This window comes from Anopheles aquasalis, chromosome 2 (genome assembly GCF_943734665.1).
Source record: "Anopheles aquasalis chromosome 2, idAnoAquaMG_Q_19, whole genome shotgun sequence".
Classification (NCBI taxonomy): Eukaryota; Metazoa; Arthropoda; class Insecta; order Diptera; family Culicidae; genus Anopheles; species Anopheles aquasalis.
In genome coordinates this window covers 45272501-45287500 of record NC_064877.1, presented here as the reverse complement: position 1 = coordinate 45287500, position 15000 = coordinate 45272501, and the positions used below count along the sequence as shown (strand labels likewise).

Here is a 15000-nt window from a genome sequence, read left to right as displayed (position 1 = left end):
TGTGTTTATATCCAGTTATCAATTGTTTTAATGCCAGTTGTTACTGGATTCTCTTTTAGGACCCAAAGCAAAGCATCATATTGTTGGATTGTTGGAAGGAAATTAGCAAAATCCAAACACGGAATGCACTCCCAAAAAAAACCAAAACCCGCGCCACTTTGACGAGTGACAGTGTTTGAGGCTTCATTTCCAGGCGATAATTACGAGATGAGGCGCCGGAGCGGGAAACAAATCCATCGTCACCGCGTCACCAGAGAGCTCTCCAGCTCCCGGTCTGGTGGTGATCGTTGGCGTTTTTGTACGCCCGCGGCCACATGTGTGTGGCCACAGGAAGCTGTGTCATTCGAAATGGAAGTTCGCTGTATCGCGCGAACGTTTGCGTTATTGGCCCGAAGCCATACTAGCACTGCTGCACTCGCACGGACGACAATCGACAAAATAGACATAATTTTCACCGGACCAATGCCACCCACAAACATCCCTCCTCCTCCTCCTCCCACGGTGGTTGACAATAGTCAGTAGGCATCAGCCAGCGAGCGATGCATTTTGTGTCGCCGGATTTGCGCGTTTGCCCACCGTGGAACCGCGTGGACGTGCCAGAGCCAGAGAGTGAAATGCGCCGCGACTCGAGCGCCGCGACTGCAACGGGCACACTAATGACCAACGTGGTTCTCCCTCTGGTTCCGTTCGGAACATGTTGTACTTACCGGCCAACCAGTCAGCAGGGGGAAAAAGGAGCAGAACAGAAAAAGTGGCAATTTGCCGCCCATTGTACGAGCCGCTGCCGCCGACGCCGTGACCGTGGGCCCAGGACAACCGAGCGCATCATCCCCAGCCCTCGCTCTCTCCCTCTCCCGCTCGTTGCACTGCGTATCTCATTAGGGTTTGCTTTTTGCCTGGAACATTGTGTGTATTTCAGCGTTTTCACTGAACGCTGCAACCAACTGGCCACAGGGGTGACCGAAGGAGTGGAACTGGAGTCCGGTGGACACTCTGAAGGGAAAGATCTAATTAATTTGAGGGATAAACTGCGTTTCGGCTAACCGCAGCAGCAGCAGCACCGACGTGCTGTGGCCGGCGCCGCTATCTTCAAGCAGTTGACTTTGTCCGAGCGATAAATCATTGACATCAGGGTAGGCCTTCCTGTGCGCGCTTCACGGGTGGTACCCAGGTCACTTGGATCGCCAGGAAGAAAATTGGTTGCTGCCACTGCTGCTACGAAAGCTCGATTAAGCCGTTGCCACGTTGCTTTATCACATGATTGCACACACTCTACCTCTCCCTCTCTCCCGGACGCACATCACCCCGACTCCAGGCGCGATTAAGACTTTCTCTTGTCTACCTTGTTCTTGTCCGCCCTTTTCTCGATCGCACTCGATGACGGCGATGCGCGAATTTTGTGGCCAAGGACCGTGTCAACACAATGGCCTCTGCTGCTGCGGCACACACCCCTTGTACCGAGTGCAATTTATTAGCCCCCGAGGGCAATCTCATCAAAAAGGCATTCGCAAACTGCTGCGATGTGCTGGGATGTTATTATCCTTGCCCATTACCCTTTTCGCACGTAGCTAATTTGTTCGGTTTTTTCTTTTTGTTTTTATTTTGGTGATATGCCAAGTGTCCTCCTTCTTGGCTCGCCCTGCCCAAAAACTGAGATATGATCGAAAGCCCACTGAGTGAACCGTTACGCATCGCGATCGCTAAATTTTTACCTCTCTCTGGAAGTGTCAAACAACTCGAGCAAACGTGCAGATCATCGGAGTTGGTTTGTTTTGTACGTTGGAACAATTGTTTTGCCCACATTTATCATGTTGTTCCAGCTAGAGAGCCGGCGCCGGCGGCGGCTGTTGCTGTCTCTATTATGTCGTTCACTTCCATCATCAGCCAGCAGGGAAGAAAAATGAGCGAAATCAGAACCTTTGGCTCCGAACCTCCGTATTGAAATATCGTCACGTGAGGATGAATAATTCATAATGCGCTGCGTCTCCCTGCGCCCGTGTTGTTGCTGCTCGTGGTGGTGGTGGTGCTGTTTTCACGCCCCTTCAATCCCCACCCGTCCGTCGGGCGGATAGAAGATAAATCAAGAAACAATGTGTAACAGGCACCAGCGATCCCTGGCGGTTCTTGAGGCACGACTCTCTCGGGAACTCCTGTGGGATGTCCACAGACGCGCCGCGCCTTCTGCTGCGCGAATCGTGCAGCATTCTTCCGTCGCGCCATGTCGTGCGCCATGTTGTTTTAGGAGGCAAGTCAAACCGAAACCGAAATACCGGCCTACAAATACTAGGCACCGCCGGAGCGTGGATCCGAAAGTTCAATGGAACATTCATGTGTCGCTCCCGATGGCCGTGACCGAGCACCAGCGGAGTAGTACGAGAGAGGAGACTCGCGGCCGCGGTGGCGGAAGTTAATGCGATCCTAGCGCGACCTGTGATGCCCGGGACCGGGCCAGGCCGGGGCAGCGCCAGGTAGGACCATAAATTGTTCCTCTTAACCGATCTGGACATGCGAGAGCAGAGCAGCTCAACATTAGCCCCCCGTCCAATGCTCATTGCTACTGTCCGCACAGGCATTCAGTGGCATCGGGCGATGGGCCCCTTGGCCACTCCAAACAGTATGTAAATCTTGTACCACGCCAAAGTGGTCCAGTTTCGCCCCACCGTCGTCGTATGTTTGCTCAGTCCTCGTACGTTGTGATGCCGTCGTTGACCCTTCTTTTCTTCGCATCTTTCTTTCCGTTCCGTCCGATTTCAGGAGCGGGAAGACCAGCGGGCAGCAGCGGGCTTCGACGGCCAGCCAGTAAACGTTAATAATAAAATAGAACGAAATATTAATTTCATTACCGGTAGCACCGAAAATGATTATGGTGTGAAAATTATACGCCGAGCTCTCTCTTAATTAGTTTAATTTTAATTAAGTGCACTCACAGCAGCAGTGGCGGCGGTGGCAGCCGTGGGGCATTCCCGGACTGACTCGACCGTAGGTGAAGTAAACAGCAGCAGCAGCTCACAATTGCACTCTCTTGCGGGGGGAGCCATCTTGCTGCTGATTATACAACCTGACGTCCCGGGAAGCGCTTGCTGCAGCTGCCCCCCTACCTGTGACCGTTCACATTCGCAATTCTGGAGGTCTGTAATTTAACGCTGATTGTGCTCTGCCGTCGTACTTCGCCGGCCAAGTGCGTAACTCAAGTGTGTGTTTGCTGTGCCAAGGTCTCTTCGGTCGCATTCCCCCTTACCTTGAGCTGCACGACGATGAAGCACTTGATGCTTCGTCGATTTCGCACCCAGTATGATCGACCAGGGATGGAAAAGCACGGAAAGAAGCCTCTTGGTCCGCAGTGGATCGAGGATTCGGACCATTACTCGATAACAACACGACCAACTGTGACGACAGGGTTACTAGATCGCCTGTACGTTGCATAAGATTAAAAAAAACATCCGCCAAGTGACGCAGAAATCACAAGATTTGCGAATCTTCAAGATTACAATTTAAGAACCTTCGGAGGAAGGTTCCTGTTTTTGGGGAGGATGTTCCGGTTGATCAATACGGCACCCGGAGGCCCACTAGTACCATATATTTAGCTCACTTTTTCGTCGCTGATGAGCCATAAAGCGCCATTGCATTCGCCGGTCCATAGCCGTGCTGTGATGCAGCTGGATGCAAATCATGCAGATCCACGGGACAGCTGTACGAACGGAGCAGAGAATTGCGTCCTCCCTCAGTGGCCTCAGAGCACCACATGATCGACATGGCCACACGCTGTGTCTGCAGCATGATGTATGTTTCAGGAATGGCACGCAGCAGCAGCAGAGATAAAATGTGATTCCCATGTCCGCAACCACAGACTCGGTCGCAACACGGTTCCGTTCCGGACGTTTTCGCCGAGGTGCTCCCACAGGAACCGACAAATCGAGCCCGAAGGTTGCCTGGTGGTGGTGGAGTTGAGCTGTTTGCTTTCTTGTCTACCGTCTGCTGCGAGAGTCAAAAGAATCAAGCCGACGATTAGAGACGTTCGCTAGGGGGTCTGGGTCGCTCGCTCGTGTGCTCGTTCACTTGGCTCTCCCTCGGAACCACATTTAGGAAATTGTTTTGGCCAAATAATCACCACATCCTGGAGTACCGGTTCGTGGTGCTACCGGGTCGTGCGCCAAACACCATCCACTCTTTCGTGTGCCATTGGGTGGAAGGTCAGACAGCAGCAAAATCCTGTCTTTACACTTTATGTTTTATGATGCCACGATGTGGTAGCAAAGAAGATGCACCCCAAAGAAGCCACCGGAAGTCGGAAGCCGGCTTGGAGCGGATACGAAATTTGTTCCGTTTGTTTGGCTGCGCTTGTTTATGTGTCCCCATGGACCGGCCCGAACCGGACAAGGCCTGAGCCACAGTGAGCGAGGTGTTATGATGAGTGATTAACATTGTGCCTTGTTGAGCCATTTGTTCGGGGCTGGCTCGCTGGCACACAGTATTCGGACATCCGGTTGAGGTTTTGCATCGAGCAAACCAACCACCACCACTACCACACGCCCTACAGGACGAGGCCATTTTGCGGTAGCACATACTTACTGGTCCCGCATAGTTCACCTCTCGGTTCGGTTCAGTTCGGTTCGGAGTGCTCACCGGTTTATGGTTAAGATTTACGACTCAAGATAACCCCCAGATTCTCAAACGTTCGTCCAAAATCTGGCGCCAGAACTCGACGATTCCGATCCTCATGATGGTGGTCCACTTGAGCATCAGTATTATGGAGTTCGTAACACCGGGCGGATCAGGGATTTTCCAGGGTGCGAGAGTCGTGATGCGTGTGTACTTTTGAGGTCCCCCCTCCTGCCACAGGATCCAGTTTCGGGCGCACACACCAGGTTCAACAAACAACACCTCTGGTCCTCTGGTCACCACAATTGGTACGGTTGGCTGAAATTTAATTAGTCCAGAGTCCAGTCCTCCTTCTCTTCAAAGTGTATGTGGGCACACCACAAGGTGTAGTGTTTCAGTGTCCGGCAACTTGCTGCACCAAATTCCGTGCAGAAGCTTCCAAGAAGAATGCACCTTTGCCCCTCGGTCTGATCGAAACGAAATTTTCTGATTTATTTCTGCGAATACAGATCAACTGAACGAATACCACGCAAGAAGAAGGCGTGAAGACTTTGAATCATTGATCAAGAAAGATGATGCGATGCGTCCACAGACCTCATCGTTGGTGCAACGATCGTCCAGGCCACTGAACTTACCCCACGGCAGACGCGTTTGAGGCGTGAAATTCCATTTATAAAACTCACACCACTGGTTAGACCAGTGCGCAATTCCCCCCGCATTGCTACAGAGTCCAGTTTTATCATTAAAAACTAAACATTGCACACGGAATTGCATTCTCTAGACGCACCTTCTGGACATCAATCATCATCATCATCGTCATCACTGTGGCTGAATCAAAACTGGAATCGTTGGGGGAATTGGCGAGAATGCAAATCCACCGTCGCCCTACACACCGTCACCTTTCTTCTGCCATCAGATGGCCATCGAGTGCGAACATTCGAAATGACAATGATTGAACGGAGAACAAAAAATGTGTCATTCAACGGGATAACCATGCTGCCAGGCCAGTCCACCTTTGATTAGAGATGTCCTCTGTCCTGTGGCTGGGCGTGCGCATTCTCGTCCACTCTGTTATCTAGTGTCTACCATCTTGGCGATCACGAACGATCGACTTCAAGCTTCGTGAGAATGAAGAACCAAGCAGAACTGCAATTGCATTGGACCAAAAGACAGGTTCTTGGGGTGCGAAGTGATAGAAAAAGGAGAAGCAATCGCGTGGAGACCTCGACACCGGACAGGGGACAGTGAATGATTTTGTCTACTTTATCTGGCCAAGTGCTTTGAGTTTTTTTTCTTACAAAAGCTGCCAGTTGCACCTTCACGCAAAACTAGTAACGGAAACGATCAATTATTGTGTTACTCCTCCTAGACAGAGCCCGGGCCCGGTTCCCGGTGTCGGGTGGGACCCAAAATGACCTTCTTCTGCTGCTTCTTTTTCTGCTTCTTTGGTACCGGTTAAACTAGCTGGAACCGGCCGAATGACGGCTCAGGGCAAAAGGAAACCAAACTTGTCTAACTCCCTTTGCCGTTTCGCTCAGGGGACACAGCGGATACCCCTTTTTCCCCTCCCTAATCGTTGTCCCCTCGCCCCACGGCCCTTTAAAATGCGCTACAATGTAGCGAGAAATCAAATTGGCCAGGTCGTGCCGATTATTTTATTGTTTTATTCTCGCAGCTTCGTTCTGTGCACCACTTTTCTCGTGTTTCTTCTGCTTACTTCTCTTCATTATTTACTTTTTATTCCACGCAATTGGTGTCCCGTGACCGACGCGGAATCGGTGTTGTTGTTGTTGTTGTTGTTTGGCCAGTTGACAGACAGGGAGGAATATTGATTTCTGGAAATCAAGTACCTACCACCACGCTAGTCCGCTAGGCACCAAGCACACTTCCGGGACCCTTTAACCCACCCTCCACTCCAGGGCGCAGGACGTTAACTCCGTGCCCCCCCGCCCAGGTCACTCATCCTTTTCCATCCGCTTTTCCTTTGGTCTCTGTCTCTCGCTCTCTCTCTTTTCGTAGCGCCTTCCACGGTGCCTGGTGTTGCAGTTGCATGTTGGGGTTGAGTGACAGTGACATTGACATGAATTGGTGTTATTTCCCGCCCCGTCCTGGCCCCTTTCCCAACCATCATTGTCATCATCATCCGCAGTACCACCACCACACGCGCTGCATGACGCCACGCATCGACCATGGGCGCGCGCATATGTTTTCGGCCACTGGAGTCCCGGGGAAGGGAGAATAATGTTTTACATGCGCGCCTCGCGCTCCATTCTTGCTTCTCATTTTCGCTTCACTCAATTCGAGTTCCCGTTGCTGTCTTTTGCAAAGCGTACTTTCCTCCGTTTATCTCCGCTATCGCGAGTCTCTTGAGACGTCCACTGTGTACGGTTGATTTGTTGTGACGCGTGATCGAAAGCATTGCCCGGAGAGAACTGAATCTCTTGACCGAGTGAGCCCAGTTGGATCAAGTAAATGCTTTACAAATTAGCAATCAGCCTCTGTCATACTCGCGATCCCTTGACAAGCATCGGGCTGCCAGAGATGTAAAAAAAAAAAACGTTATCCAATGCGAGCGAAACGATAACGTATCCGTTGCGCCAGGAGTCAGTTCCACTCTGGCCAGTGGATCGAAAAGTGACGATCAAGATCAGCTCAAGACAATTCATCGTCGCACAAGCGCGGGGGAAGTGTTAACCTCAACCCGCGGTACCATGGCCAGCGACGCAAGAAATGCGCTGCAATTGCAGTCTCGCTCGCTGCAGCCCACCGCCGCACAACGGCACTCGGCAGCCCTCGGCGAAACCAGACATCATTGTTGACTCTGGTAAACGACGCTCGTGGTTCCCGGGGCGGGGGGGAGGTTATTGAGCGAAAACATCGTTTCTGCAAATATTGTACCATGCTGCTGCTGCTCAGTACTGCTGCTTGTGTCCACTGAGACGCGACCTCCGGTAGCTGGCACTGTTTTCGGTATTTGCATTGGAATCATTATTGCTGCTGCTGCAACGCTGCAACGACTCTTTACCTTTCTCCTGGCGCACCATACCGGTAAGGAAGAGTCCCATCCTTCACACACCGATCAAAGCTTGCAATTGTATGCTTAGCTGGAACAACCAACCGTGGCCATCCTCTGACCGCAGCTCGCCGGTTCTGTTTGCCCTCCAGTTTGGTGTGTCTCCGTGTGTCTGTACGCGCCATGCTTTATCGGTTCGTGGTGAATGTAACGATAAATAAAACTATTGTTCCGCTGGGTTCGCGTTACCCTTCGCTTTTTAGCGCGTCTTAGATTACGTGGTGTCGAGGGGCCCGCGGGGAAAGAACCGTAACTGGACCATCTTGCGGCATAGCGCAGACTGTGGGCACCCACGGGATGTGGATCGCACAGATTAGAAGCAGTGACCGTGTACCGTCATAAATCAGGAGCAGGATGTTTGCGTTTGCGGAACTGTATATGCTACCTCTCTCCCTGTCCCCCCCAGATACCTTGTACCTTCCAAGTGATCTACGGTTTAAGCGAATGCGGAGGAAGAAAGTGCATATCGGTGCCAGTATCGACTTACCGGGAAGAAGATTTACAGGCTCAGGCGAGAGACATGAGTGAGTGGCTGCAAGAAGAGAGAGAAGAGGGAGAGAAAATGTTACAATTCGCTGTTACAGTAATTGTGGTGGATATAATATCAAAAAATCAAATCGCTCTGATTTCGTGCACCCATAAATTATGCTATTATCATGTCCTGTAGATTGTGGACCAGTTCAACCACCCCTAGAAAGAGAGAGAGAGAGAGAGAGAGAGAGAGAGAGAGAGAGAGAGAGAGAGAGAGAGAGAGATGGGCCACAGGATTTGGTAGCAATGCGACATCGACATTGACATCATCGACGACGAAACACCCAGACGGGCGCATTTAGCCTCGACCGCCGGCAAGATAAATAAGCGACCAAAAGGGACGCGGAACGAAGGAGTAGAAGCCAGTGAAGTAGAAAACAAACTGAAACGAAACTCAAACTCAGAACACGATGATGTTTTGGCAAAAGACCGGGACCGGGACCGGGACCGGGACCAGGATTATGCACCTTCCTCTCCCCTGACTCTTCCTTTCGTGGCACTCTCTTACTCCCCTGTTGCGATCAGTCGATACTGCAGCTCGGAGAGAACCTTATTTTTACCCCAACAGCACGAGAGAGCGAAAAGAAGGGGGACGTAAATGCAAAGACGCAATTGGCACCCCGCCTCCCGCCCAGTAGTAGTATCAAGTTGCAACTATTTACCCACAGAATGTTATTTGTTTTTCCGTCACCGTTCGCCACCTCACACAGACTGCACTACTGCAGGGTCCGGGCCCTGCTCTCTGCTCCAAATGATGTCAATCGATCAACCCACATTTAATGATCTTATCAAAAAACGATTTCCTCTGTAATGCTAGGGGCGGGGGGAAAGGATCACAGAATGCATCGCGAATGCAGCAGCTTCCTCGAAACAAAAAACGTGACCAAAAGTAGGCAAAAAATGGGGGAGTTTCGGGGGTGTGTTTGCGATTGAATTCGCTTACATTTCGCGGCCATGACTGAGGGGAGCAGATGAGAACGCATCTCGCCCCTCACCGAAGTGTACGAAGCGGCGCGAGTAATTTGGCGTAAATTCAGGAAGCGCGTTAGCTAAATTTAGCACCGATCGATGTGTTGTGATGGCGCACTATAGCGCGCTTGCAAGCGCTGACCATCACTCTACTCTACTAGGCCAGCTAGCGCTGGTTGCATTGAATGCAGTTTGTGTTTCCAGTGTCCAGCGAGAGGGATTGAAAAGGGAGGAGGAACTGTGAAAGGGGAAAAAACAAAGAGCCGGCAGCGGCGCCAAAGGGTAGTATTGGTGTACCACGAGCTACTCCTCTCAGGGCTTATCTCTCTACATCCCGCGTCGTCTCGTCGTCAAAACTAATACCACCAATCGGCCACGATCACGATGGGAGCACGCGCCAACGCGCTACATTTTATCGTCGTCGCCTAACCACCCGGTGGGGAGGGTGGTGCACACACCACATTGTTCATGCGATCGCGAAGTACTTCCGCACTCTGTCTCACTTGCTCCCTCGCTCATTAGGAGCCTCACAATGCCAATTGCATAAGTTTGGCTATCAATAGGATGCCTTCATTATCCTGCGCAGTGCAGCGCTGCGCGATCATCACATCGATGACGACATCGGTTAGTCGTGTGGAGGGTTGCTGCTACTCCGGCTGAATGTTTCTTTAAATGACCTTCAACGGGAACACTCACTAATCCCACTGCACCGAGTGAGAAAAACGAAAACAATATTCGCCACAAATCAACACTCGTCAATAAACTAAACAACAACTGCCCCCAAGACACGCACGCGAAAAAGTCGACGACGATCGACGTCGTTGCTGTCACATGAGGGCCAAGGGTTGGGTAAGGTAAAAAGGAGGGGGGGCCTTCTGGGGGTGTCTAGCGAGTGCACCACGGTAGGTGGCACACGCGCGCTACTCAATTTACGCCGCTTGCCATCGCCGCCACCAGCCGCTCCACTCCGCGTCGTTGCACGCAGGCCGTGGTGTTGGTACACGCGCTATACCGTAGCATCCGGCCCCTGTCGCCGGCCGTTCCGATGCTCCAGCCGCAGCGTGATCTTCCCGTCCCGTGCACTCGATTGCATCACACACGGAGGGAGACCGGTGTGGGTGGTGGAGGTGGTTCGCAATACACGCAACAGCCGTCGGGCCTCACACAGCATGCATGGCCAGGGCTTGTAAGTGCCGTTTTGTTTGTGACTACTATTCTATGCAATAGTGTGAGAGGGGGGGGGGACAGTTAGTGCCGTCTGCTAAGCTCGCTTCCGCAGGGCTTACTGATGATTCAATCGAAGCGAGCGAGTGAACGAGCGAATGTTGCTGCAGTTACTGATCGAGTATGACATTTCATGTGCGTAAAATGAGCCTCCGAATGCACACTTTCGAGAGCTGATCAGCACCAAAAACCCCCCTAACCGACGGTCTATCGATCTTTCGTGGCCTGCTGCGTTGTTGCGAAGACCGAACGAAGCCGCTTGTGTTCTGCTTTGACACTTTTAGTGCACAATGGGAACAGTACGTTAGTGCATTTGGCAAAAAACAACAACCATTCTAGGGACATTCTAGGGTTGAAATGGAAAGAGCTCGTAAGGTGAGTAGTGGCGGAGTCAACAACTATCATCATCGCCACCACCAGCATCACCAATATCATTACCATTTGCCACACTACTGCGACACATTATCGTCAGTCGCAGCCATCACTAGTAGTAGCTTGTTTGCTTGATAGGCTGTCCCCTATTACTCTCTCTCTCTCTGTCTCGCTCGGTTCCCTAGAGACCGGCCGGTGTGGTTCGATTTCTAATTTTATTCGCATTTTCCTTCCCCAACGCGCAAAAGTGCAAGACGCAGTTTGCAAATGCATCGCGCTCGTGGCAGTTGCAGTGAGGGACCAAGGGCGGGTGGTCACTAGGAACGGGGTGCATCGAGGCTCCGCTCTCTCCCTTCTTCGCACACCAATGCAATGTAGAGTTCGCGGACGCAACGGAACCATTCAACCACCACCGACACCGTCGTCGTCGTCGTCGTCGTCAGCATCATCATCAACGTTGGCCGACGGACGCTCATCAGCGTCGCTGCCGTGGTTTTGCGCGGGATTCGCGTCACCATCGCCACCACCATGAGACACAAGTGCATCCACTTGAACCGTGCACTGCTCGCGCGCTGCTGTCGCTGTATGCAAGTGTAAATTAATTTACCTCGGCTGCACCTCGGGCCAGACGCAGCCGCGGCCACGGGGCGAATGCAATGGACGGCACCGCCAGACGCACGCAAAACCCCGTGGGCCAGGGCCAGCCGACCAGCAGCAGCAGCAACGAGCGAGCGAGCGAAAAGGGACTCAATCTGGTTGAAGTGGATGATTTATGGATGGGAAAGTTACGTCGATGTGCGCCCCGTGTGCGTTGCGGCCCCTTGGTTGTCACTTTTTTCACGCTCCTCACTCACGTTTTCGGTACAGGGAAGAGGGTGCGAGTGCGAGGGAATTGTATGTTTATTTTCGTTTTCATTTCTTTTTTTTCGATTTTCATTTCGATTTTTTCTCCGTTCCCTTTCGCCTTCCACTCCTTGACACAGTCACTGGCACAGAGTGGAGGCGCGCGGCTCTGCTGATAAGCTGATGGCTGCTGGTTCATCAGCAGGCATCATCCTTTTGCTTAATTATGAAGTGGAGCAGGTCCCATCAATGTGTTCGGGAATGCTTCAGTTCGCCTGATGAAGAAGGAACCGGAGAAACCGGCATAATGTTATAATGTTGACGCACCCACGGCCAAAGCAATCGAAAATCATCACCGTGAAGAAGTTAAACGGAATGCTTCTTTTGAGACCACCGCCAGTGTGTGTCTTTCTGAAGAGAACATTTCGTTCCATCAAGTAATTGACATGCATCACATCATCATTATCCCTTCTAAAATGGCCTCACAATCAGCTGCCGTTACTGTCTCGGCTGTTGCTGCAGAGGAAGGATATTTTAAAACTTCAAAATTCCGAGGCCAGTTTTCATCAACTCACGCGCGCGGCACAAAGAGACAAATAAACACCACCAACCGGACTGCCGATGTCGATGACGATGGATGGATGGATGAGCAAATTTTATGCAACAATCGCGCGAATGGCCGAACACAAACAGTCAACATCCGCTCGAATGTGCCAACCGAGAGGACCAGCAGCAGACCTCCGCGCCCAGGCAAACATTCCAGTGCATCCAGCGGCAACACACCGGCTGCTGGCCAGCCCTTTCCGCGAACGAAGTCAGTGGACATTGAGTCCACTTCACGAACGCACGCACGCCAGAGTGCACTTCACGTGGTTTGGAACTCTGCCGGTGCGACCGGAGCTTAGCTTCCTTCCGGTTTTGTGCCGTTTTGGGCGCGCCAAAAACTCGCAACAACTCACGTGGCCGCGAATCGGTGTCGACAGTTGCGGTAACATGGGTTGCTAGATTTCGCCGTTTCGGAGGAAGGAAGGAGAAAGGCAAAAAAGTCCGTCCGGTCGCCAGACCATCCGAGCAGCCGGTGTCTGCGACGGTTTCATTCGCGGGCTTCGTAATAGAATACATTGAACTCGAATCCCCGGCCTGTGGACCAACGGGACCAACGAAAGACCATCGGGGAGCATCGGAAACATTGTGCTGGGTGCGCTCGGGTGCTGGGTTTCTTTTTGCGGTCATGTCCAAATACCACACCCGGGGGAAGGAGAGGCCACGGAGGGAGGACCATTTGCTGGAACGCTGGTGGTTAAAGTTGGAAGTTGCGACACATTGCGGTCCCCCTCAAACGACGACTGCCATTGACTTTCTTAGCCTCGACCTAGGTCAACATGACGTTCACAGCAACCCATCCCACAATCCCAGGGGAACCATGCCGAGACCGATTCCTGCGAGAACATAATCGAACCTCACGCTGGACATACACAATGGCCCCCCTTCCTTACTTACAGGCCCTTAATTTGACTAAATTGCAGCCAGGAAGAAGGGGAGCCACGGTTCTGGGATTGAGGTGCGAATGTTGTTGCCGCATGCCCGGACCCGACCCCAAACCCGGACCGGTTTTTACATTTGACAGCATAATCGATGCAGTAGAAACTCCTCCAACATTAAAACTTTGTCTGTGTATGTGTGTGTCCATGAGGAGGGGGCTGGTATGTGCGACACGGAACCAAAAAGGACAATAAACAATACACACCGCCACGTCTACGTTTCTCAGAAAGTTTCTCGTAACCCCCACGCTGCCTGTGTGCCGTTCAAGATTGTCAAAACACTTCCGGCTTCCCATCGACACCCCCTGTTCCCGGGCCATTACAGCATCGTTAGCAATTCTTCTGGGATAGTGAACAGAACTATGGAAAAGCAACTTCAACCCGGCAAACGCTATCAGATCGGAATCGAAAGGTGTCACTTTTAGGGGGTGGAATCGAGATTGGAATCGAAATTTTTGCCACTAATTGCCGACCAGGTGAACCGGGCGCCCAGATAGCGACGCGACAAGCAGCACGCGGCACTATTTGCGCTGATTGCACTCTGTTGCTGCACTGTAATCAGTGACCATGATGAGAAGCACCGTGTGATAAAGTGTGATAAATCCAGCGTAAATATAATTCCCAGATTATCACGACAGAGCTTCGAAACCCCTCCCCTGTTTCACGCTCCCCTTGGATAAACTTTGGCCAATACTTTGTTGTTGGAAGCCATGACCCAAAGTCATGGCAACAAAATATTACTTAACCCGTGGTAGTGAGGGATGTGCACCGCCGGGCTACTTCGATCACGGTTCATTGGAAGCGGAAGTTGCTTTGCCGAGTTCTTTTGCGTGAGTTTTGCCCGAAAAGGGAATCGCGTGACGCCAACTGCGCGTGCTGCTGCTGCTGCTACTGTTTGGAGGCGGCTACTTCTCTCGCGAGAGAGTGGAACACAACAAGCGCCGTGCCAAAGTCATCGATGCTCGTGTGCTTGCTCGTGATGCACCACGCCGACGACGATGACGAGAAGAGAAGGAAGAAGAAGGCCTAGTTACAGGATTTTCTCTGGATGATGGTTGACAAGAGGGTGGACATGGCCGGCGCGCACCCCCACGAGCATCAGCAGAGGTTACGATCTGCAGCGGTAAGCTTGCTTTTACTTAATTAGAAGCGGAACGCAAGTGACTTGTCATACCGGCAACGGAGGAGACAGGCCATATGGCCATCGTCTGGTGGCCTTCCACCGAGTTCTCTGCTGCTGTTGCTGCTGCTGCTGCGGACCACGGGAGTAAATTCCGCGAGGAAGAAGAGAAACGAGAAGAAAGCACCGCACAGATAACCAGAAAGACAAACAGAGAGAAAGAGAGAACGCTAGTGAGCAAGTGATGGAGGATGGAAGGGTGACAGTGAAGAAAGGGTGTAGGCGGAATGACTGGGGGTCGGAGAAGGGGGAGGAGATGTTCAACTGTCACTTATCGTTATTTCACTGGCTTTTTAGTATGCAGATACCAACCAACCGGTGGTGGAAGCGCTGAAAATGGTTCAACGCTAAATCAGCGCGCAACAGGGCGCAAAGGGGAGAGAGCGAGCAAGAGAGAGAGAGAGAGAGATGCCGTTTTTTGCAGCTGCAGTCACCGTCGTCGTCGCGACACGTTGGTCTGCCGCTACTTGCTGGCGTACACACCATCGATACGTTGCAATCGAAGTAGCCCACACAAACACAGCCAACTGTGATGGAGTGGAAGGGCGTGGGGGAGCATATTCTGCTGGACGAACGCGAATCCTTCGGCTGGTGGTGAGCCACCCAGAGGGCCGACCGACCACCCAGAAGGCCCCAACCGAGAGCAATCGGTAGTCGGTCAGTAGCGT

At 52.0% G+C, this 15000-nt stretch overlaps 1 protein-coding gene across 2 annotated transcripts in view; it reads right to left on the bottom strand.

Annotated features, from left to right (window-relative positions):
- Positions 1-15000, bottom strand: part of LOC126572396 (uncharacterized) — an 82169-nt gene that overhangs the window by 33117 nt on the left and 34052 nt on the right. For both annotated transcript variants that reach the window (XM_050231660.1, XM_050231661.1), the window contains one exon: positions 8160-8204. In XM_050231660.1, coding sequence (XP_050087617.1) covers positions 8160-8204 — 45 coding nt within the window. The remainder of the gene's footprint in view (positions 1-8159; positions 8205-15000) is intronic.